Source organism: Lissotriton vulgaris, chromosome 5 (genome assembly GCF_964263255.1).
Source record: "Lissotriton vulgaris chromosome 5, aLisVul1.2, whole genome shotgun sequence".
Classification (NCBI taxonomy): domain Eukaryota; kingdom Metazoa; phylum Chordata; class Amphibia; order Caudata; family Salamandridae; genus Lissotriton; species Lissotriton vulgaris.
This window is the reverse complement of record NC_141693.1, coordinates 1,251,322,836-1,251,348,204: the sequence shown is the minus strand read 5'-3', so window position 1 is coordinate 1,251,348,204 and position 25,369 is coordinate 1,251,322,836. Positions and strand designations below refer to the sequence as shown.

General features: G+C 45.3%; 1 protein-coding gene and 1 pseudogene across 1 annotated transcript in view; both read right to left on the bottom strand.

Annotated features, from left to right (window-relative positions):
• The window catches only part of STK38 (serine/threonine kinase 38), a 395,034-nt gene that overhangs the window by 328,624 nt on the left and 41,041 nt on the right, over positions 1 to 25,369 (bottom strand). The window contains exon 2 of the mRNA XM_086923099.1: positions 77 to 128. Coding sequence (XP_086779225.1) covers positions 77 to 128 — 52 coding nt within the window. The remainder of the gene's footprint in view (positions 1 to 76; positions 129 to 25,369) is intronic.
• The window catches only part of LOC147712414 (centromere protein L pseudogene), a 31,366-nt pseudogene continuing 27,515 nt past the window's right edge, over positions 21,519 to 25,369 (bottom strand).

Below are 25,369 nucleotides of genomic sequence, written 5' to 3'. Positions count from 1 at the left end.
ACAGTGTGAAAACAATGGAGTATTAAATATTCATCTTGCAATTTTAGATTGTATGATTTTTGTATCATCTCTTTACCTCTTCGTCTCGCAAACCTTCATCTTCCATTACTTTCTCCAACTTCTTTTGTCTGGAGAAAAAATATTTTACAAAGTTCAAATATAAACTAGTATACAATATATTAAAAAAATGTTTGAGAGATATTATGAAATAAAAACAAGTGTGACTATAAGGCTTAAAATTAAAAAGAATACAGTTAAGTTCGTTTTGCAATTAAGACCAGAAAAGAAAGAAAAATCTGCATTTTTATAGCAGCACATCAAACAAGCTATACTTTAGCTCATACAACACTTTCATAGATCACTCTGCATAAACCATGTACTTTATATTTAGATATCACTTAAACAAATACAAGTTCCGGTGCCCTCATCGTGCCATGTAATGTTATAAGCAGTTTTAGTGTCTGATTTTATACTCCTTTCTTCAGGAAAAAGATGACTTGTAACTAAAAAGCACAGGCATAAGTAACTTACATGTGTTACCGAGGGGATGATGCATTACTGCTGGTTATGTACTGTGTTAGCTAAATGCAGAGTTCATCTGACAACCCCTCAGTGTTAGACACATCCATCTGGTTAAATGGACTATTGTGCTTTATATATTGCGAGTACAAAAATGAAGGGCTAAAACAGTATCACGTTAAAGGTCTAGTTGGAAATCTATGTTCCATGAAAAGTTGGAAAAGGAGTATTATTAGCCTTTTTGTTGGACGTTTGCGGACAAGAGAAAGAAAAATAGTTAAAGCCTAAAAATACACCTGCAAAGAAAGCAAAATGCAACGACACGCTCAGAATGGAAAGAGGAGATATTGCCCTAAAAGCATCTGTAAATATGCATTCTACAAAGCTCAATGGTCACAGCACAATTATTGGCGGGGGTGTGGAGTCAATTAAGACCGCACCCCATCCAGATACGTTTTACTTTACAAATATTCATGTAGCATATATTGCTTTGCCAGTCTCTGCAGAGATTCTTATGCACTGGTACACATCCTTGCAGTCAATGTAGCCACTTCTACTTCTTAAAAGCCTCAGAAGTAGTAAGAGTGGTAGGCCTCACTTTGATGATATGGAAAGTACCATTGCACAGGATTTCATCACCTACAAGCTGCTCGGCAGTAATATAGGCTAATGAACCATGCAAAAGAATCTACTGCGGAGCATCATCTTTCGCACAGATCAGGCCCACATTGTGTTACTGCTGCTATCAAAGTTGAGTGTAGCAAATCCACTGGCATCCCTAAGGCATGGTGGTCACTGATCCATCCACCATGTGCTTGGACTGAGTATCTACAGAATATCATCTGTATACTATTGACTGCTAGATATCCAGCCACAGGGAAGAGATACAGTTTATTCTGAATGTGACAATTTTTATGTAAGCTTTTCAATCTTGCAGTCTCATTTAACACATTGGAACTGGTTAGGCCTTTACCACGAACCATAGAAACCAGGGCTTTAAGTGGGGTGAAAAAACTAGGGGGTTTCTCAAGGGGCTTGTCCGATGTAATTAAGGGCGCGGCTTGGAAAAAACATATAAGCTAAGAATTAGTGTTTAGCAAGTGTGGCGCCTGACTGGTATTATGCTGCTTCTGTCATTTCGGGGGTGGGGGGTGGGGGGGTTATATACCGCTAAGTAGACTTGAAGACATCAGAGCGCTTTTCATGAGCACCAGTTGCATTATCTACTGACACATTCATTTTCAGGCATGTGATTTGCCCAGAATCACAAGATGTTTGAGCATCCAGTCAGACTCGAACCTGGTTACCACAGCTTCAAAGTCGGCTGCCCTAACCATTACGCCACTCCCTCATTATATTCAGCTATATAGTTAGGCTGTGGGGTTGTAGGTTTAAACCTATAATAACTGATAAAACTCCACTGAAAGAAAAATAGCCCTCACCGGTGAAAACCTATAAACACTGAAAAAACACCTGGACAACCACAAACTAAATGCCATTCAAAGAAAGGAAAAAGAGAGTGAAAGTCATTTGTTTTCTTCCTGAAGGGGTCAATACAATGTAACTTTGTTATACAAGTAGCAGCTTGAGTTTTGTTCTTTAGGGATGCCACTAAAATAATGTTTCTTCTTCCTTTTACTTTTTCAGTTTTGTGGCCTTTGGTCTAAAGGTGCAGGGTTTAGTTTCATGTTTTATGTCTAGGCTAATTATTTAATGAACTATAGAGAATCAGGAAATATCAAACTCATATTTGATATTTTGGCTGAATTTGATTCTTTCACCGATAGGTAAAATGGCTGGTTTCATGAAAATCTTTCCTAATATGTGTCATCACATTTACCCACAGAGAATGGGTAAAAACCCTTAATACATCAGACCATTGTTTGTAAATGTAAATGTACAGGAATTTATATAGCGCAAATCACCGAGCGGTTTCTAAGCGCTTGCTTAGGGAACCCGTCCTGGTATTCCCCTGCGAGATAACCCTGGCAGGGTATCTGCAAGGTGAAATCCAGGCATCCCGCCGCGAGGGGCCGTTGTGGAGATTAAGCAAGCTATTGCCCAGAGTCGCAGAGTGTGAACCCGTGAATCGAGTAGGCACCGGAGCGAGAATTGTCGAGTCCATGGACATTTTAGGACTCAAGACCCTGCCAAGCCGGGAATTGAACCCTGGTCCCGGGCTGACCTCTGCTTCCAGGTCTGCCTCCTCTAACCAGTGAGCCACACTTCTCCAGTGGGTCAGTGGTCTTCTAGTGGGTCAGTATTGATAGTAGGTGAATTGCCAACAGCTCAGGCTTTAAACATTCAATGCAAGGTATAGTGACAAGTATATATATATATATATATATATATATATATATATAGCCAAGCCTCTGGGATAGTGGTGAAAACATGACACCAGACTTTTGGAAAACATGGAACGCAGTCTCTGTAATGCTCTGCAAAAAAGGTTCTTTCCAAGTTCAACAACGATTGAAGTGATATGGTTTGTATTTGCAGTGATTCAGCTATGTATATAAAAAAGTTGTGTGATGACCTGTCAAAATTGATACCCGAGCTGAAGCGATTCCCTGTAGTAGATCCTTGCCACTTGTTAGATGGTATGCTGAAAGCATCTTTACAATCTTAAGAGTTGATGAGGAATGCTATTTACTTTTTAATCCATTCTGGTGCACTGGTTTCTAATGCACAGGAACTAAAACGCAACTATTTATCATTTCATGCTTTATGTGTCATCAAAGAAAGAGTCATCCCAACTGTGTCCCTTAGCTGATGGTTCTTAGCCCAATGGGCTAAGAATGCTGAGAGGGCCTTTTCACAGATGTTTATATGAGAAGGAAAGAGCGAGCGCACATGACCCAAAGACTCACTGAAGAAGTATTGTATGGTGTACTACAATAAGATTAATTTGCAAAAATCTATTTGGACCTTATATACACTATAAGTACACTGTCTATATACCATGTTCTTTCAGTGCAGAAAGCAAGCAATAATAAAGCCAAAGCGTTGCATAAACACCGGAAAAACACGTTTTCTGTTTTTAGTGGCGCGAAAATGTGAAACCACTGATAACTGTTTTTTAAGATATTGAAAACACTGAAAAATCCCCACCAGAATTTACCAAAAATAAAAACTGAAAACAGGAAAGCCTATATATAATACAACAAGTAACATTACACCTACAAGTCAGGACGGTTGGCTTTGTCAATGGTTGTTGCATAAGCTAAATAAGCAACAACCACAGCTTTGTTGGGGGGATAGAACAAACTTTTCAATCACACCCTCATATCTTTTCGTTACTAAGCTGAACTCAACAGTAAAAAAAAGTTGAATTAGAGTTTCAAAGATGGTTCACATCCGCACATCTGCTTTGAACAATGAGAACACTGTACAATATAATAATGTAATCTGCTGTTCTCATATGCGTTGGAAGGCAGCATGACAAGTCAACCAAGAGAAGGCTAGGCACTCCTCTTGTTGGCATTCAGTAGCAGCAAATTATTTTATTCTGCAAGGCCTGTCTTGTCTCAGTCTTCTGTCACAAAGTTAATCTCTATCAGGTTTGTCAGATAGTTCAATTTACAAAATCCTAGTACTTTGCAGTCAGATAAACAAAAGTAACTGTAGATATAAACTGACTTTTGACCTCGGTCTATGAACACAGATTAAATGTGACAAGATTTAAAGGCATCTTTATGTTCCTTCACTTTGTGAGTAAATAGAACAAATGTCGATTGTCAGCTCACCAGAAGGGGAAAGTACACCCTAACTATAGCTCGCCCTTATAAAATCTGACTCGCCATAGCGAGTGGATCAGTAGATTTGTCAAGGCCTAGGTAAGGTAAATATGGCAATTAGGGGTATTCCAATTTCATCATGCTGAAAGATGAGCACAGTTACTTTGCCTCTAGTAAACAGAGGTTAAGTGCATAGAGTTCTATAGCAAGCAGAAACAGTCAAGGCAAAGCTCTGGGGTATACCTCTCAAAAGATGGTCATTTCCAACAGGGCCTTTTACTTATTTTTATTCTGTAAAACTGTGCCCTATGAATAATGATAATAAACGTGAAATTCAATTACTAAATTAAAAATCTTTATTTAGATATAAACATATATCTTTAAAAGAAGTTACAAAGTTCACAATGTACAGCGACTGTTAAAAACAAGAAGAAAACATGTAGCAGTTAATATGTGGCAGTGTAAAAGAAGAGGTTATCCGATCTTGGGCCTCCTTAATCCAGAACAGTTTAAAAGAAAAATAAATACACAAGGCAAAAATGGTGAAAAAAAGAGAAGGAAAAAAAAAAAGGAGTAGATTAAGGCGTATTATGTAGGATACTTTTCCCGTCAACCCTTTTATAAAATACCCGTTGCCAGTGATGCCATACATGTGCAGAACCACCAACAGTCCTAATTCAATGATAGGATTTCATTTTGTCCCCCGTCAAAGTTAAAAGCTATTGTTAAGAACATCAGGATTAAAAAATATAGGGGGGGGGGGGGCGTTGGCTGGACCCGATTTGGTTAAGGTTGCGGTATGCCAGCTGAATGAATTTTGTGAGTTTTATGTTTAAGGAGGTATTTTCGGGGTTCAAGGCCACTATAATCGCTTGCCTGCAGGATCGGACGCCCAGGTTGTTCCAATCAGCTTTAAGTTTGGACCTGCGTTCGGAGTTAAAGGCTGGGCAGAGGCAGACCATGTGCATCAGAGTTTCAGCTACTTTGCCACATCCTCTGCAAGTTACGACCTCTGCCGTGCGTCGCCATGCTGGTAAATCTTGCAGGAATCGCCAATTACCCATTCTGATAGTGGAAAAACTGCGTTTAAAATAAAACGTGTATGTGCAGGCCAAGTAAGAGGCAGGGACTAACCGGCTGTATGAGTTTAACAGGGCCCAAGCGTGGCTACGTTTTGAAAAGTGTGCTTTGTCCATAATAAGGGATTTCATTTTCACACATTTTTTAATACCCATTTTAAAAGCTGTCTGACCGGGGTTAAGCGCCCATAGTTCACTTGCTGAAAATTGCTGAATTGCGTCCTTGAAGAGGCGACCAAACGTTCCACCTGAGTTATTCTGGGAGATTTCTAACCAGACTAGGGATTCCAGTGTGCCTGGGTCCGCCTGCCTCCGTTTATGGCAGAGGTTCAGGTATGCCCCAATGTCTGAGGCATCGTAATTTAGTAGACCCAGCTCTAGTCTTATCTGAGCAGCAGAAGCGGACCTTGGTAACTGGAGGACCTTTTTATAGATTTTGGTTGTTTGCCTATTCAAAGCGGTGTTCAATTTACCCCTGAATGTTTCCATGCCGTATGATAAAGTGGGGCCAATTTTAGCTCTCATTACTTCTAACAAGGGCATTAGAGTTGGACCTGAGAGTTTTTTTAGAGAGCTTGCCTAGTGACACTGCTAAGGTCGTGGCTTTGACGAAGATCTCTCGACGCTGCTTTAAGAGGTTGCGTCTAGAGTCCAGATGGACACCTAGATATTTGTACGATTGGCCAGTGACGAGGGGTACGTTGTTAAATGACCACCCACCGCCGGTGTAACGTTTTTTGCCAAAGGGGACAATTTGCGTTTTCTTTAAATTTACCTCTAGCTGGTTCATTTTCGTATAGCTGAGCAGTTTGTCCAGAAGCCTTTGTAACCCGACCCTTTTAAGACTAAAGAGAACCAAGTCGTCAGCATACAGTAGGTTGCTTAGCGATTAGCCTCCCACCTTTGGGGGATGGCTATTTGTTTCATCCAAGGTTGTCGGCAGGTCAGCTATAAACAGGTTGAAGAGAAGGGGGGCCAGAACACATCCCTGCTTCACGCCCCTAGTTGTCATTATTTTCCGCGAGAGATGTGTGCCGGACCCCAACTTCACCCGGACCCAGGTTCGGGAGTGTAGTTGGATAATGGCCTCTAACAAAGGCTCTGGAATCCCCCACTTCCTTAATTTTACCCATAAGGCAGCCCTGGGGACGCTATCAAATGCTGCTTTGAAGTCGACAAAGCAGCAGAACACTGACCTGGATGTTAAAAAAGCTTTGTCGACAATGGTTGATACTACTAGCAGATTAGTCCTAGTCCCTGAGTTGGCAGTGAAACCTGTTTGGGTCATCGGCATTAGGTTCTGGTCTTTTACCCATAGTCTCAAGTGTTCCAAGAGTTGGCCTGCGTAGTACTTTGCCTCATTGTCCAAAAGTGCGATGAGTCTATAATTGTTGGGTGAGGCGAGTGGTCCCGATTTGTAAATTGGGTAGATAATGGCACCCCGCCATGAATCAGGAAATGTGGCTGTTCGCAGAGCGTAGTTGAAGAGGTTTGTTAGGGTACTTGACCAGAAGGGAATGTCCGATTTAAACAGGCTCTGTGGCAGTCCATTGGGGCCTGGCGCGCCATAGGCTCTTGCTTTTGTTATTGCTTTGGCAACCCCTTCTTGTCTCGCTTCGGGATCCTCGTAAGCGGGGTGAGTGGACTCAGTCGGTATACTCCGCTTAATACAGGGGCCCATATCAGTATCGTTTGGGGTATTGCTACCAGTGAGCCCAGGATGTTCAGGAGACTTAAAGTGGTCCGTTAGGAATGAGACCCAGTCTGATTCCTGGATGTTTGCAGATCCCAACATGGATGTACTACCATTAGACCGATTGATTAGGGCCCAAAATTTTCTGGAGTTTCTGCTCTTACTCTCCCACACCAACGTACACCAGAATTGGTTGTTGTGTAATCGTTTATCTTTTCTTATAGCCAAATTGAATGATTTTTGGGCCGTTTGATAGAGCATTAAACGATCACTGTTCTCCGGGGATTTTGCCAATGCACGCAGGGCGTTATTTCTGTGCTTCTTGAGTGACTTGGTTAGAGGTGAGATTGAAAACTGACGGGCGTGGGTTGCCCTTTGGGGTTGTGATTTTGTGGGAAAGAGGTTGGTCAAGTGCGAGCAGAGCGTCGACCATGTTGTGGTAGGAGAAGCCTCTTGCTTGATTCCGTCACTTATAATGCCCATGCTTACGTGGAGGATGTCCGGGCTGATGGCTTCGCTCCACTTGAGGCGCGTTAGATTTTCCATGTATATGCTCCGGCAGGTTGGGGCAGCAGGTTTATGAGTAGCTGGCCTTATATTAAAGGATATGACCTGGGGCCTATGGTCACTTTCAGTTCGTGGACTAATGTGGAAGTTGGCTAAACATTTAAGCAGCGTGGCGTTGCAGATGGAATAGTCCAAATAAGATTGTTTTCTGCCATTTGTCCAGGTCCAGTTTGGTGGAGTGTCATCTGCCGACCTACCATTAATAACAAGAAATCCTGCGCTGTAGAATCTCATTACACAGAGTTCGCCCAGCCCACATTGGGCTTGGTTGGGTGGGATGGTTTGAGTCCTGAACTCAGTGATAGGAAATAGGAAAGACCCATCTAGGTCTGCTGGGTCCCCTTGGAATAGGTTGGTGTTAAAATCCCCCGTGACGATACAATCTGAGTTTGGATATTCCGCGACTAACTCGTTCATGGATTCCGTTAGACGTGCCAGATGGGCTTTTTTTGTGCGTGTACTAGGATTAATGTACACGTTTAGAATAAAAAGTGGGCGGTTTTTCCGACATGTCTTGATTTTTACCCAGAGTAGCCAGTCCTCCTCAAGGGGTATACGTGAATTTGGGCCTTTTATGGTGTCTGATATGTATATTGACAGCCCAACTTTAGAATGACCAAAGCGGCTGTCCCTAAGAGCTGGATTCCATAGCTCTATAAAGCCGGTGACTGGGCATCCCTGTGTGGCCCAAGTTTCCTGCAGGGCCATTACTGCGTGGTCACACAGAAAGGCTAAAGTGTCCGGGTTAGTAATTTTTTGGTGGAGGCCGCTAATGTTCCATGAACAGATTTGGAAAATGGGATCCGCTGGTGGGTTGAGTTCAGTTGTTAGTGCAGCTGCTGGAGGGATCGGCTTGGTCGTGAGTTTGTTGCTGTCACTCATTGTTGATGATACGAGAGGTCATTCCTTTGTACTTGTTGGCAGGATGGATGGGAGCCAATCCCATGATTGGCATACGTCTTTATTTGAGACTCCTTTTGGCGAGGTTTTGTGGTCTTCTTCCGGTCCCAACGCATTTTTTAATATCGAATATGGTTTCGGGTGGTCTTTCAGTCTTACAGTTCCAGCTTTTTGAAGTGTGGTTGGCTGGTTTAGTAATGCGGTTGGGTAGCCTGGCGTGGAGTATTGGGACATTCGAATGCCCCATTCCCTCAGTGTGGCCTTGTGTTCCAAAAACACACCTACCCAGCTGGGCGACTTGAGGGTCACCAGGGTTACCTCCGACAGTTGAGCACCTCTTGGTGGAAGGAATTCGATGGATTTTAGGTCGTCTGAAGCCAAACCTGCGAACCCCGGAATGCCTTCTACTAGTTTTAAATGTTTGCTCTGTTGAGTATGTCCTGACGACCCTTCGATGTGTATTCTGGTGCCAGTAAAATGCGAAGGGATGATGGTTCCTTAGTGGTCTCCATGTGTTTTGGACTTGGAGCCATCTCGTTCAATTTGCTATTTAACTGGCCGCCCTCCCATACCTGCTTCACTTGTGTCTGGCATTGACGGGCTTCCCCCGAACACAGGGGATTTGTGGAAGAAGTTGTTTTTCCGTCATAGATTGTTTTTATTGGAATCAGTCCTGTTATTGAGGGGACCCCACGTGGGGCAGTTAGAACTGGTACTTCTTTTATCTTGACTTGGGACTCTTTTGGCCTCAATGTGCTTGTATTCTTGATGCTCATACTTGGCTTCACTGGAGCGGTGCTGGGCTTGTCAACTACTGATTGCTCTACTGGCTCGTTTACCTCTTGTAAGCTCTCCTTAGGTAATTCAATAACGTTTGCAGGTGAGTCCCCTTTTGGAATGATCACGCTGGGGGTTCCTAAGGGTGAGGGGGCGGCTACCTTGCTCAAGGGCTGTTTGATGGCTGCCATTGCAAAGAGGGGATAGTATTCCGGGTGGACAGCTATTGGTTTTGCCCTTGATTTGTTCCTATGCTTGCGCTGGCGTTTCCGCTCTCTCTTACTAAGATGGAATTCTGGAGCCGGCGACACTTCCTGGTTGAATGGGGACAGGGTCGCTAGGCTGGCCGTAGACCCCATTGGTAAGTGGACTGTGCGGGTGGTGCACCTGCTAGGGCTCCCTGCAGTTTCAGTTATTGCTTTGGAATTCTGGAGCCGGAGACACTTCCTGGTTGAATGGGGACAGGGTTGCTAGGCTGGCCGTAGACCCCATTGGTAAGTGGACCGGGCGGGTGGTGCACCTGCTAGGGCTCCTTGCAGTTTCAGTTATTGCTTTGGCTGGGTCCGGTTGTAACTGACTGGATTTTGGCTGCTTGCACTGCTGGTTTTGACAGGGCGCTAGACCCCCGTTCAATTTGGCGCCGTTATTTGCGGTGGGTCTCAAGTTGGCTGGAGGTTGGGTCACCCCAAACGAATTTTGCTGTTGTGGGCAGGGAGTTGTATAGAAGTTATCTCTTTTCAGCATCTTTACTTCGTTTATAACGCTAGTTAGGAAGTCTGGAAGCGAGGAAAGTGAGTCAATTATTGGGGAACAACAACAAACCGACTGTACAAGCTTTGTCGAGGCTTGCGCTCCAAGAATTAAGTTATTAAGTTTATCAAGTTTGTTGTCGATTCCTGCAGTGAACAACGCTAAGGTATTTAAAAGATCAACCTGCACGTCTAGCTTGTCCGAGTGGTAGTTTAGAGCGTTGACAGTCTGCTGGAATGTTTGGAGTAGTTGTGGCCAGACACTAGTTGCTATGGGGTCTTCTTGAGTGAGTTTGGTGTTTAGCGTATCTTTGATGGCTTTTTGAGCGCTTTTAAAGAAAAAAGACAAGTCCGCTAAGAGCTGATCATTTGCATCGGCATTTTGGGGGGACTTTTGAGACGATGCCGTTGTTGGTGATAGGAGTACGATGTCCTTAGGACTTAACACAGGCAGTGGCTCCTTGGGTGTGCTCGCGGTTTGAGACAGGGGGAGCAATTGAGAATTGTTACTACTCGAGGCGGCGCTTTGCACATGAATTTGAGCTACAGTTGACTGACCATGTGGGGTCGTTGCGACTGCCTTCGCTACGTCGGAGGCTTGTTGGGGGGGGTGTAACCGATGTGCCCGGTTTCTGGGTGTGACCTGTGATGGAGCTCTGGCTGAAACTCCGGCTATCCCATGTGCTTGATGGAGCTAACTGCGGGTTCATTCCTTGCTTGTCCGCTGCGGTTGGCGAAGCTTGCTGGCCTGGATGCTGGTCGTGTGGAGGGTCGGGGTGATGGGAAAGAAGGTACGGCTTGGAGTTTACGTCCTCCTGCCATGCCAGTGTGGAGTTGTTGGGTACTGAGCCGAAGATGTACACTCCCACAGGTTTGGCTGTCTTTTTTGATTCGGTTGACTGCTGTTGTGGGAGTAAGGGCTGAAGAAGTGTGTTGGTGTCCGGGAGCCGGGTCAAGGCTCCGCACTTAGGTGCCTCCTGAGACTGGGGTTGGAGTGGGGACTGGGGCTGAAGCTGTAGAAAAGTATTTGTCATTGTTGGTACTTTTTTAAAGTAATCCAGCAGGTTCGCTCTTTTTAAGGCTGATGTGGCATCTAAGCCCGTAATCTTGCCTTTTGAAATTTTTTGGCTGGAATTACTAAGGTTGTTAGGTACCCGGGTGAGGCTCCTCGGCCAGTGCTGGCTGTTTCAATTTCCTCTGTTTTGTTGCCACCACCGTTTTTCTTACTTCCCCGGATCTCATAGCGTTTAGATAGCGTTGTCCAATTAGCTGTGGCTGGTGCAGCCGGACTACCAGCCGGGCTGACTGAAGTGCCTGAGATGCCTGAGATGGCGCTGAGACACGCAGCCTTGGCTGATTGGCTAAGGCTTATTCTTATGCGTGTGCTGCAGGATCGACTGGGGTAGCTGATGTAGCGCCGGCCTAACTCAACTGGAGCTGTTGAGGGTCTGGAAAGATTGCGATAACCAGCCACCGAGGCTCTGCTAAGGCTCTGCTGGGTCTGCTGGCTCCAGTAGATCGTGAAATTCTGCCACTCCTGAGTCCCGGCTGGACGACTGGTTGACCAATGCTGTAGTGCAGGTTTGTGATACTTCGGCCAATAATTCTGCAACTCTCGCCGCTCTGCGACGCTTTAACGCTGCGGTGCAATCTTGTGGTAGCACCCCCCGCTCTCTAATTAACCGAGCCCGGATCACACACCAGCCGATGCCTCACACCTCTCTGACCCTGACTAGGGCTAGCTGTAAGCTGGAGTTGATGACCCAGGTGGGAGGGAGGAGCTTACTCCACAACTCAGCCGCTACCCTAGTCAAAGGCCCTAGGCACTGTGGACCCGTAGGTAGGAGGCGCGGGGAGCAGCCACAGAGCTGGAAAAAACAGCCGTAGCACCCCTACGGCCGTCCGGCTCGACTGGCGAATGAAGCAGTGCAGGAACGCACAGCGACAACCGGACCAGGGAGGCCACTAAGAGCAAAACACAAGGGGGACCAAGGATAAACAGGGGTGCTGAGGGTCCGAGCGGCAATGCGTGGTTCAGCGAGAGGAGGGAGGGGGGGCAGACAGGGAGGCACAGACTTGCCAGCAGGGTACTTCCCACGCAGGGACACGCCTCTCCCCTCTCCACACCCGCACCCTCACCCTCACCAAAACTCACCAGCACACTCCAGCCGACTTACCGGTATGCCAGCACTGCCACCGGAAATCCCTTCCTAGGCTCCCAGGCTCCCGTACTCACGCGCTCCTGCACCCTCCCGGACTCAAACCAGGAGAGCCATGGGGAGCTACAGAGAGCCGAAGTCCAGCTCGATCCCCGCTTGGTCTCCGGCTCCGCGGCTACCTCAACCTGCAGCACGGCTCGCTGAGCGCAGCCTACCAGCCTCCAACGCACACGCCTGCCTGACGTCCGGGGGAGTGACTGCAGTTTCCGTTAGTAGGACGCGGCCAATGCAGCAAGCACTGAAACTACCAGTTTTCATGAAATATTGTACATGACTCAATTATTTAGAACAGAAAATTCCATTTGATTATATTCAAGCAGACTTCATTATGTTGCAAAGAAAATAAAGATATTAATAAACGTGCATTTTAAATATGTCACTTGTGTCTAAATAATCAACATACGTAGCTTAAATCTACGTATGTTAGGTGGGTTGCCAACTTTCCCTACACATGGGCGAAGACCCAATTGGTGCTGCAGCAGTCTCCTCACACCTACCTATGGATTCCCCACGGAACCTCGCTCTTTCCAACACTCTCCTCTTCCTCACAGGGCACACTGGTCTTGGCAAGCAGGCAGGCGCTGGTGCTCCAGAGCAGGTGATTTTGGATTCCCTGGGTGATGTCCCCTCACCCAGCGGGGAGACTAGCATGCCTTGGCCCACAGTCCAGGTCATAGGCAAAAGACTTGCAGAGCTTCTCCTCGCACAGCTAGACTGGCTGCTTGACAGTTGATACGTTTTGGGGTCTCAGTCTCCCCTTCTTAACACCATCGATGCTAGTGTTATTTTCCTCCTGTGCTGGAACTTGAGATTCCCCATTGTTCATGACGAGCTCAGCTCGTCATGAGTGTATGGAGGTGTACATCATGACGAGCTGAGCTCGTCATGAGCGTCCAAGGAGTTAAAGTACATTTCCAGACACCAAATGTACTGGGGGCCTGCTTCTTTTTGAACTACCTACTCCTCTGTTCTTGCCTCCTCCGTAAACCTGTCTGTCATTGCAGTAGTAACTCAAAAAACACATTTTACAGACCCATAACACAGGCCACAAGAGTGACTAGAGGTTCACACATGGGTGAGAGCCACGGACAAATGTGTATCAAAAGGTTACCATAGGGCCTCAGTCCTACTATCTATGATTTTCTTACCAGCCCCACCTTCTTCCCGAGATGTGCCCAGGCCCCTTCTTTGTGGCCTTTCTCTGAATCAAAAAGCTCCTTTTGAAGTGCACTGGAGAGCCCTCTTCCTCCAGTGTGCCCAACCCAGCTTACAGGAACGTGGCAAAGCACAAATCCGCTCAGTGGGATTCCTCTATCCACTCATGTTTCACCATGCAAGCCTGGGTCTTCCAAATTTGAATACAGATTCTTCCATGTATTTTATCATTTAAAGCCACACATACACCCACCACATGCTTACAGAATACAGGCACTGCACAGCACCACATTTTTTAAATATTTACCACTCACAGGAACGCACATGCATATAACATACACATACTCTACAGTACTGCATCATTCTGTATTGTACCATTCACAGGTGCACATACACCCAGCACATGTAGATACACATGCACTGTGCAGCACTACACACCAAATACATGTAGGTCAAGGGTCAGTAAAGCACACATCCGTGGAACTTTAAATGAGTGAGTTGTAGGCCTCTCTCTGGTGGCAGGGGCAAAAAGGACCTGTTCATTCCAACTGTTCACTACACAATATGATGCCCTCACCGCACTCGTGCAACTTAACACCTGGTAAAGGCAGTAGCCTTTCACAACTAGGAGCGTAGTGCTTTGGATGCCCCCCAGTAAAACAAGGCTGCAATCCGTGATATAGGCCTAGGTCATGGCGCATACACATGATCTGTGCCTATGACAACAGCAAAAAAATCTGCATTAGACATCCAAATATCAGTACGGTGGGGCACTCCGGGCAGGGGGTCACATCTATCACAGGTTGAGCGACTTTTACAGCCCAATAGCGAGTGACATTGACATCCAAAGCACGGTTCTTCACTGGTTCAGAACTACCTTGTAGTATTATAAGTCACAACACTTTCATCTTTCTGTGCACCTGCATTTATTAACAGGGTAGGTGTTCCTCAAGGTTCAGCAATCACTATTTAATGTCTACCTGTCCACCCTTCTTGATATCATTAAAAATGGAAAACCATCCGATTTGAAAACATTAGAACTCAGCCTAGGCTTGAGGTTAAAAGATAATGAGATGCACTAGATTTAGCTGAAACTCAACTCCTCAACAAGAGAAGTTATCTCTTGTGGAGTGTAGCAAAAATGTTATCCCACCACTTTCTGGCTTAAGGAAATAGAATTGACTCCAAACACCTCTACAAAAGTAAAGAACTAAGGTGTGATCATTGATTACAACATATCTCTCCGACTGGTTAACCAAGTGACCAAATTCAATCTATACCTGGGATATCCTCCAAAGGAAGTTCTTTCACCTTAGACTGTCTCACAAGGTTCAGGTCTCTCGTGCTCTAGTCTTATCAGACCAATAATATTTTAATGGGCTCTTTATTGAGCTCCCGAAACTCTGCATCAAATTATAAAAGAATGCTGCAGAAAGACAAATGCTAAACTTGAAAAGGCATGACCACATCATGTGTGGGCTATACAGGTGGCGGAAGCTCCTGGATCCCATTGGGGGCATTGCAATCTAAAGACAGCATTGTGGCATATTTTACACGTGCAGTGAGCGATACTGCCGAACTTTTACTTCTATGTTTAACATTTTGCCTCTAGCAGCTAGCACATTACTACCTCGTTTTTCGTTTTGCTTTTTACTGCTGTAATTGTGTATTTAATCACTGTCTGGCCTTCCCTGCCCCGATCCCGCACGGCTCTCTGTGCCGATTGCGTGGAGGGTAGTTTCTTCACCGCGGCTTCTCGTGCCGGTCGGCTGAAGTGAGGGCGCCATCTTGGGAGTAGCCTGAAGGGCGCTTACACCGCAGGCAGCGGTCTAGCGGCCCAATGGTGGTCCCCATAAAGCGGCAAATCACGCAGGGTTCCTGGTGGGCTATACAGGTGGTGGCAGCTCCTGGATCCCATTGGGGGCATTGCAATCTAAAGACAGCATCGTGGCATATTTTACACGTGCAGTGAGCGATACTGCCTAACTTTTACTTTTACTTCTATGTTTTACATTTTGCCTCTAGCAGCTGGCACATTGCTACCTCGTTTTTCGTTTTGCTTTTTACTGCTGTAATTGTGTATTTACTCACTGTCTGGCCTTCCCTGCCCCGGTCCCGCATGGCTCTCTGTGCCGATTGCGTGGAGGGTAGTTTCTTCAACGCAGCTTCTCGTGCCGGTCGGCTGAAGTGAGGGCGCCATCTTGGGAGTAGCCTGAAGGGCGCTTACACCGCAGGCAGCGGTCTAGCAGCCCGAGGCTGGTCCACATAAAGCGCGCATGTGTTACCGGAAGCGCAGCGGACGAGCGCAGCGGGCATGCCTTTTGCGCGCCGAAGGTAAGCCCGTCTGCGCCCGTCCGTGGCCAGACGGGGTCGGGGCACAGCATTATGCCCATTTTGTTTCCTACCCCCCCCCCCCGGCCAACTCTGCGCTTATCAAGGCCCATGGAAATTAAATCAAGCCACGTTGGGGCATGTCATGGATGTGGGTATTGCACGCGTCCATCCTTTGCCCTCCCTTCCACCTAATTTGCCCTCATTATCCAGACTCCCCACTAGTCCTACCCCTCCCCCCCTCCCTCAAGTGAGCGTGACATCGACCATCTCGGCCTTTCTGCTAAACACATGGTTGTTGTTAAACATCTCCTTGATTTGTTCATTTTTTTGGACACCCATAAACCGGACCTAATGTTTCTCACGGAAACTTGGTTATGCCAGGACTCCCTGCCCAACTTACTTGCAGCCCTGCCCGCCTCGTATTATGCTCTACGGGCAGATCGTCCTCTTGGTAAAGAAGGGGGGGGTCGCCCTGATTATTCGTTCCGGCTTTCATTTTCAACTACTACCCTACCCACCTATTTCAGCAGTGGACTACTTGGTAGTACACTCTGCCTCCTTTCAAATCCCAATCACCTGTGTTCTGATGTACCGTCCTCCTCAATACATGCCTCACTTCCTCCCGGCCTTTCAGGAATTGCTAGCCACACTTGCAGTGAACAACTCGGCGGTCCTGGTACTTGGAGATTTTAATTTTTGGCCCACTGATCCGGCTCTAGAGACTTTACTGAATTACTTCATAGTTTGAATTTCATATCACATATTCATACTCCAACCCACGTTCAGAGCCACACTTTGGACCAAGTTTGGTCTCTTAACATACCTATCCCGTCCCTATTGTCACTCCCCGTCTGTGGTCTGACCGTTACTTGATTTCCTTCTTCCTGGATTTAAGTTTAGCCAAAAAACCCTCCTTTCCTAAGAATACCTGGGCACGTAATGGGGCAAAGCTGACATCTCTTCCCTCTGCTCTTCTCTTTTAGCTTCTAGTCCAGCAATAGAGGAACTTTCCACACCACTTCAAGCAGAGGCCATAAATAAATGGCTGTCTAGCGCCTGCAATTGGGGGGCCCCTTTAAGGCGCATTAGGGTGAGGCGCGCCCGTGTTGCTAACAAATGGTTCAGCCCGGAGCTCAAGGAGAAAAAACTGGCGGTTCGTCGAGCAGAGCGCGCCTGGAGACACACTTATTGCACTGCTTCTAAACTACTGTACACCTCCATCCAGGCTGAGTACAAGAAAGCCATCCTTGACGCTAAAACCAGCTATTTCTCCAATAAGATTCTCCGGGCAGAGAGTCAACCCAGGGAAATCTTTGCCACAGTTTTTGAACTGGCTTCTTCGGACAGGACTACCTCTAAACCGGTACCCTCCCAATCCCTGTGTGACTCATTGAACAACTTTTTCATTAATAAAATTGCAGACATTAAGGCAAACATCCCCCCCTCCCCCAGTTTTTTCAAATTTTGACCCGCCACTTAATACTCATCACTTAGATCATATAACTCCCTTGTCTAGGAAAACATTTCTCTCTCTGCTTCCTTGTGTTAAATCTGGATCCCCTTCCGATATCTGCCCGGCCCACATCTTGCGTGATATTTTCTTGACTTGCACTTTTCCTCCTCTTTTTTTTTCTTAATGAGTCCCTCAAATCAGGAATTGTTCCTCCCTCCCATAAATCAGCTACTATTATTCCAATTTAGAAAAAACCAGGTGCAGATTCCACAGCGTTATCACACTATCGGCCTATTTCCTTTCTCCCTTATTTGGCCAAAATTCTTGAACGCCACACCACCAAAGTCCTCAGTTCCTTCATCGAGAACAGCGGCTATCTTGCTCCGTGCCAAGCAGGGTTTCGCCCTCTCCATTCCACCGAAAAAGTGGTGGTCTCTGTTATGGACACACTTAGAGAGGGGCTAGATGTCAATCTCCCACAGACACTGGTCCTCCTTGACCTGTCTGCCGCTTTTGACACGGTGGATCATACCATCCTTCTTTCCCGTGTCGAGGCGGCAGGCATTGGAGGCTCTGCTCTGGCTTGGCTTAGCTCATTCCTGAAGGACCGCACACAGGCTGTTCACTTGGCGGATTTCTCCGCCCCTGCACACAAAGTGCAATGTGGCGTCCCTCAAGGATCTTCCCTCTCTCCTCTTCTTTTTAATTTATATATCTTCCCACTTATTTTTGCTTTGCAGAAGATGGAGGTCACGGTGTTTAACTACGCCGATGACCTCCAGCTCATTTTCAATCTCTCTGATTCTCCTCACTCTATTCACAATTTCCAGTCGGTGATGGTTTTTATCAGGGATTGGATGAATTTCAACCATCTTAAACTCAACCCTGACAAAACCGAGCTTGTCCTCACTGGTGGTAAACTTAATCCCTGGTCTCTTACCTTTTGGCCCCCTTCTTTTGGCCTTCCTCCCTCCCCTTCCTCCTCTGTTAAAACACTAGGGATTACTCTCAATCAACACCTCACTCTACACTCTCAGATCAGCATGGTGGTGGTCTCTTCTTGTTTTTTTATTCTGCGCACCATCCGAAAGATATCACGGTTTTTCTCTTTTTCAGCTCTTAAGTTGATTCTTATGACTATGGTTCTTTCCTGTTTAGACTACGGTAACGTACTGTACAATGGTGTCCCTGCCTACGCTCTTCGGCAGCTCCAACTTGTGCAGAACCAAGCCGCCCGCTTGGTCTACGGCTTACCCAAATCACATCACGTCACTCCTCTCCTCAGATCCCTACACTGGCTCCCTATCAGAGAAAGACCCCTTTTTAAGATGGGCTGCATGACGTTTCAGGCTCTGGCTGGGACAGCCCCGGCTTTTATTAAATCCAAAATTGAACCCTATATCCCCAGTAGACAACTGCGCTCCTCTGTTCTGGAACTCTCTACCTCTCTCCATAAGAACGGCAGCATCTTACTTGGAGTTTCGCAGTACCTTGAAAATATTCTTGTTCTCACAGGCTTTTACCATATAAACCACTTTTGCCACCTGACTTAGGATCTTACCCCCACAGCGCCATGAAACCGCTAGGTATACGAGCGCTCAACAAATACCTTTAAATTCAAATTCAAATTCACATCGTCCCTGCTCTCAAGGCCTCGTTGATCACCAGGCAATCCACAGAACACTGCCCATTTTTTTATAATCAAAATTCTGGCTCTTGTGCCAAATGAGGAATTTTGGATTCATAACAAACATTCCTGATCCTCTCCCCTTGGAAAACAAAAATGACAATCTTTCTCTGTAAAGACATGTAACCTCACAAAAACACGTGTTTTAATAAAAGGAGGAGAACAGAAACTACCTGGAATTTAAAAGGCCTATAAACAGTTGCTGTTTCCTGAAATAGAATACCATTTGGACAAAACAACTATAAGCTGCAATTCCATCTCTTGTAATCCTCCCTAAATTGCTCACATAAAACTGTGCTGAGACATTCCTGCTATAACATAAGTGGACCAATTACAATCCTCACCAAAACATGTATTCATTAAACAACCGGCTCAGACAAAAAGGAGAAAGAATAAAAGAGAGGGCGCCCTATGGAGACCTAGAGGGGGGAGGGATTCCCTCAGGACAAGAACCCTCACTCAACGTTAGGTGACATGCTCCATTATTTGGATTCCCTCCTCACACCGAAGTGTGGGTTACGACTCCCCTAGGGGAGGAGTGGAGGCGTTTTATCTCCAAAGAGGAGCGCAGAGACGCGGTGAATGAGGGGCAGAGGGCAAAAGGGTGTGACATAAAGATATGTCTGTCAGGGTCAACATCTGCAATGTCCTTGAGGGACATCCATGGCTTTGTGAGCTGGGCACCACAAGATTGTCCAAGAGCATGGAGAGTGTATGTGACTTATAGGCACAATAGTTTCACATTTCCTCTGAACAGAAGAGGGACGCTGAACTTCGAGCCACACAGCTCCAGTGGAGGCTTGTATACCCTGTTAATTTTATTTTTCACTTTCATCACCATTTTGCAGAGTGACTGGCTATTTAGGTCCGGATGAATGCCTGGTGTCAGAAACATGTTGACCTAAACACAATAGGGCATATCTATTGAATCCCTATATGTCTCTCGTTTTATCTACGTCAATGTGACCACCAAATAAAGTTCTCTTGGACCCAGACAGACATTTTTATATCACACCAGTCACACCCTTTTTGCACTCTGCCCCTCATTCACGGCGTCTCTACGCTCATCTTCGGAGATAAAACACCTCAGCTCCTCCCCTAGGGGAGTAGTAGCCTATACTTTGGTGTGAGGAGGGAACCCGAATGAGGAAGCATGTCACCTAACGGTGAGTGAGGGTTCTTGTCCTGAGGGAATCTCTCCTCACTCTAGGTCACCATAGGACGCCCGCTCTTTTATTCTTTCTCCTTTTTGCCCGAGCCGGTTGTAATTCTGTGTGATTGATAATTCCTTTAGGGATCAGTACTTTCTGGCTCTTACAGATCCCTTTTGATCCCAAGTGTGTAGTTGATTTAACCTTTTGTTTGGCCATTCCTAGAAAACAGAGGAGAATAAGTGGAGCATTGAAGCCATCATGTTCAAATGAGAAAGTCTTCACTTGTTTCTATAGACTACATATGCAAGAGTGTGCAGCCAAATAGTTGAGATATTCCTGAACTGTGGACTCTCTCTTACCAGCCTTTTGAGAGAATAGGATAACACTATCTGACTGGGTTATGGCTGTGGGTATGTTTAGGATACTGCTGCAAGAAAAATAGAAACTAATGATTTTAGGAATAGTTTCAGATGCAGATTTTTGTAGTGTTTAGTAGGTTATATACTACACCCGAGTGCTTCCAGGAAAGACATTTTAGAGTGCTGTCGCACTGTGCCACCGGTCTCCAATTGGTGAGAAGTTAAGTGATCAAAGGGCGTTTTTTGGGTTTAGAGCTTTCTTATAAGATCTTTTTTTTAATTTTCAGTAATTTTTTATTGAATTTATATATACAAGGTGCATTGCACTTACAGGGGTAGTAGTAAGGCTATTTCATACTTCAAGTCCACTCAAAACAGATATTTTTGTAAAATATTTAATAATTAAAAGCTAAAAGCACTATGAGCATAAACACATTTAAATTGCCTGATTTTAAAGCAATTCAATAGTTCAGAAATATACAGATGCCCAAAAAAGTTTAGTCTTTCAATTGTTGCAGAGGTTACGTAACGCTGTGTGTAATTTCCTAGTGTAACATAATAAACATAATTTAAGATATTGCCTAGATATTGGTGTTCCACATGAAACTTAAGGTACTAAACAAAGCAAAATGCATCAGGCCCACAACAGTGATAGTGTCTAATAGAGCAACTTCTTTTTGTTCAAAACTGCTTAAGATTCTTTATGGTACAGGGGGCTGTAGTTGAATGTCAAAATTTGCAACTAATATCTGATTCCACCTGATGAGCACATAGTTGCCTGGTTAACACAGAGAACATACATTCTGTGCACAGTCCATTTGAATGTTGAAGGCAACACCTCCTCTGACATTTTGACAATTCAAACACAGCACATGAAGCAACCATGGACGTTACGCAGCAGTGTCAAAGCAAACCTGCGAACAGATTCCAAGATGAAGTATCTTGAACCTCCGAAATGGCTGAGCTATATGATCAGCCCCAAATGGTCCTGTTATATTCTTGGATATAAGCCTGGTATCCACAGCACAAAGTGGCAGTTATTGAGCTCTAAGCGATGACAGGAGGATGTGTTACATAGAAGATCAACTTTACCTGAGCCTCCTAGAGAAAATGCTGGTGATGCGATATCCCAGTGGTTAATACTGTATTTGATTGATGGCCAGATCTGTCATTAATGCCAAGACTCGGGTAAGATGATCGCTAGACAGGAACCTTTCTTTTCCATCACAGTGAACTGAAGGCACAGAAGTGGATACTTTCAACAACTGTGTGACAGACAGATGGCTCTTGAAGTAACAGAAGAAATGTGAACACGAACAGTTCAAGAACAATTGCACCTCCTTCTCTGTGACCTCGTCCAGATTATTATGAATATAGTCCCAGATAAGGCTTGAGCGTCTTCTGGTTTTATGTCATAAGAAATGTCAAGGCTTTACAGATGGATAGGCACAGAAACAAGAGGTCTGCTAGGGCGAGATGGCTGAACGTCTAGCCTGTCCACATGACAGCCATCCATGAAAGATCCCACAAGCTGATGGCCAAGTCACTAATGTAGCAGTCAAAGGTCTTCTGGAACCAGCTACCAACAAAAGTATGAAAGTCTCCGTGTCTTTCACAAACGATAAAGGAAGGCAGGTAAAATTCTCTGGTAAAAAGTCCAACTCTACTTCATCCCCAAACGTACAGCAGAGCCAGCCTGGCCATACCACTGTATCTTCTGAATTTGATGCTGCAAACAGCAGTTTTCACATAAGCTGGATTAGAATAGCACTGGGGCACGTTCCCTGCCTTTGAGACTCAAGAGAGTAGACGGGAGGTACTTTCACAATGAGATCCAAGCCCACCTGCATAGCCACCACTTTCTGCTTTTCTGCTGCAATGAAGACGGAAAGCTGCCGCGAATAGTCCTTGAGACGTGTATGAGACAAACTGTACATTGGAGTCACACTATACAACTGCCACTGTTTCTGCAGAAGTGGTGCTATTTTTTGTGTATCGGAGCCTTCCTCCAGCTGACTGTTGAGGGATTCTCCTTTTTGAGGGACCCCTATGGAAGGGAGTGTTTCTACGAGCATAAGTAGAGCCTCAAGGGAGAAAGCTGGAGTTCGCAAAGTGAACTTAACAAGAGGCAGTGGTTGTGCCTGCAGGGGTGGAATACCCAACTTCAGGAGTTTGCATAAGCTCTGCTGGCACCGCGTCACCTCCTCTGCCGCAGGCCAGTACCGGACATCTTTAGATACCACCCACTCCTTGGCGGCAAAGGGAGCTTGTTAGGAAGCACGGCAGAGACTTGTAAAAATAGGTTTGAACGTGCTCATAGTTCAAAGGAAATGGTTTGGTTTTCTGGTGGGAAGCGTTTTGAAAGCAAGGCGGCGCACAAACCGAATAAGAGTTGGACTATGTGTAAAGAAATAACAAATAATATTACCTGTGCAGGGACAATACGAATCTGTGGGAAGAATGGCATGGGAGGTCAAGCTGCTGCGCCTGGGGAAGCGGTCGGAGGTGGGGCCAAGCAGAGGTGCTGACACGCTTGCTGAGAAAAAAGTTCAACATTGATGAAAGGGAGTACTTGAGCTGTGAGATACTGATAGGAAGAAGAACACAACAGGAAATAGCATGCTACAACCAGGTGAAACGAAGAAAAAGTAAGAGGCAAGCATACCACAAAATGAAAAGCAAGGGCGGTATGCAAGTCTCTTAAGATTTATATTAACAATGGATTTCCCAAGCACAATGCAAGTGTTGTGCAGGCGAAACCTAATAAAGCGCTGAAAAGAGGACATCCACCCTTTTGTCTAGAACGATTAATCAGGTTTGTTACATATAACAAATTGATCTCTGTCCCATTTTCTTTTGAAAGCCTGTTTGAGTGGTGGGAATGATTTTCTTATCGTTTACCCACCCCTCAAGTTCATGATTTAGGATTTTCGCAAAATACTTTCCCTCCACATCCAGAAAGACAATGAGGCAGAAATGTTCTGGTTTTTCGTAGGTAGGAATTTACGAGGTCCCTCCCGTTCAACAGCGATCTCGCAGGGGGCCCCAGTACAGAATGAATAGATCAGTGTCCCGTAAATTTGAAATAGCAATTTAACTGTAATAACTTTGGAAGAATTGCTTCACGCTGTCCAGGGGAAAAAGTATTTTCCCGATCCACAGCTTGAATCGCTGTCATTTAACCAGCGTAACCGTAAAGAACCTACTAAAAAGCGCAAGGGCAAGGGCTCTTTCAGCATTGTACATTCTTGAAGTATTTGTAACTTGAGATGCGTTCATTGGATTCTTATAATTTGTATCTTGTTTTGAAGAGTAAAAGAGATATTATTTATAGATCTCATTGTGGAGTCTTTCTTGTAGTGTCTTCACCGTGCTACTGTATCCACGTATGCCCAACTGCTCTACACGTTGCCTCTTATGTTAAGCCCGACTGCTCTGTGCCAAGCCCCCAGAGGGTGAGCATGGGCGGATTTAAATGAGTGGCTGACTTACCCAGACTATATTTGCATTCCTACTTTGACAGGGTGCATACCTCTCCCACTTAGAGACCCGATTTCTAACAGTGATGTATTCTCCATGACCTGCTGTATATAAACAAGTTCAGAGGCAAAAGCCCCAAGAATCAGCTTAAACAGTACAGAACCTCTGGACTTAAACCATCAAAGGAACTATAGGAGCACACAGAATATTTTTGGGCCTTGCAAATTCAATAATGGTCTAGTATTTAGTTAATTTAAGACTCCTGTGACTGCCAGATAGACCCTCAAGTTTTTCACACCATTTAGGTCAACCTGGATGTGGACTTCTTTGCCTCCAGCCTAAATCAGCATCACAAGAAATTCTTGAACTTATGTCTAGACTCAGATTCTTGTACTACATATGCTTTACAGGACTAATTTTTCGACCACACTAGACTAATTTTGGCCCGTTCAGGCTTGCTTTTCCCTAGTCCTGGAGTGTTGTTAGACAATCTATTCTTCATTTTCCTCAATGAGCTCCTGCATAACTTGAAATGGAACTGGCGCAAGGACGCATGTCTCGACATACACCTTGACTTAGGGCGGCTCCTCTACAGCAAAAAATGAGATAGAAATTCTTGAATTAATCTGAGCAATTGTTTTGGGTTGAGAGGGTCTTCAGCACGGTAAACTGTTGTGTTCTCCTATCTGGAGTGCACGGCTGACTAAATCAGCCATCCTGACTTATTTGTGGTCCTGGCATCACACTAATCTAGCACGTGTGCAGATGCATGTCCTTGGCTTTGGGAGGTACTGGACTTGTCCCTGGAGTGGTGTACCATGCATACCATTATTTGAGACAGAGGACTAACTGTTAGTTATTGGTTTAACATATAGAGTATTAAGGATCAGTAATGTGACCAGACCTTTTAATCTGGATCATTGGAGGGAAGGGCTACTGGCCCACTCACGTAAAGTTCTCCTTCTATGCACTTGTCCAGTTCCTTAGTCAACTGCCTAAAGGCCTTTATGTGAGTCTGTAGGTGTGCAGTATCCGTACAGTGTGTGCGAGTAAGTTGCATAATGGAAGCCAGCAGGAACCATTTTGGATGCCCCTGTTCTGGTCTTGCAAAAGTTGGATGGTGAGGACTGTGCTCCCAGACAGTAGAAGTGTATTGCACACATTATTAAAGCTGAAGGGCGGAGACCTTGACACTTAAGTGAAGGGAGTGGAGACAGTGCTATTTTAGATATTCTATGAAGCCTTTTGGTTACAAATGAGCTCCTGATTAGCCTTCTTGAACACAGCATTTACTGGAAGGTAGAGGAGAGAGGTTGGACAGCAAATTCTGTTGTGAAAGGTGAGTAAACCTTCAAGTGAGGCCTGAAGATCATTACTTCAGTTTGGCCGATGACTTCCAAGTCCAGAAACCTCACAATTGTTTGTGACTTTAATGCGGGTGCTCCAGGATGGAGACAGACTTGCTGTCCGAAGCATCATTCTACCCAAACATGATTTCTGGAGAAAA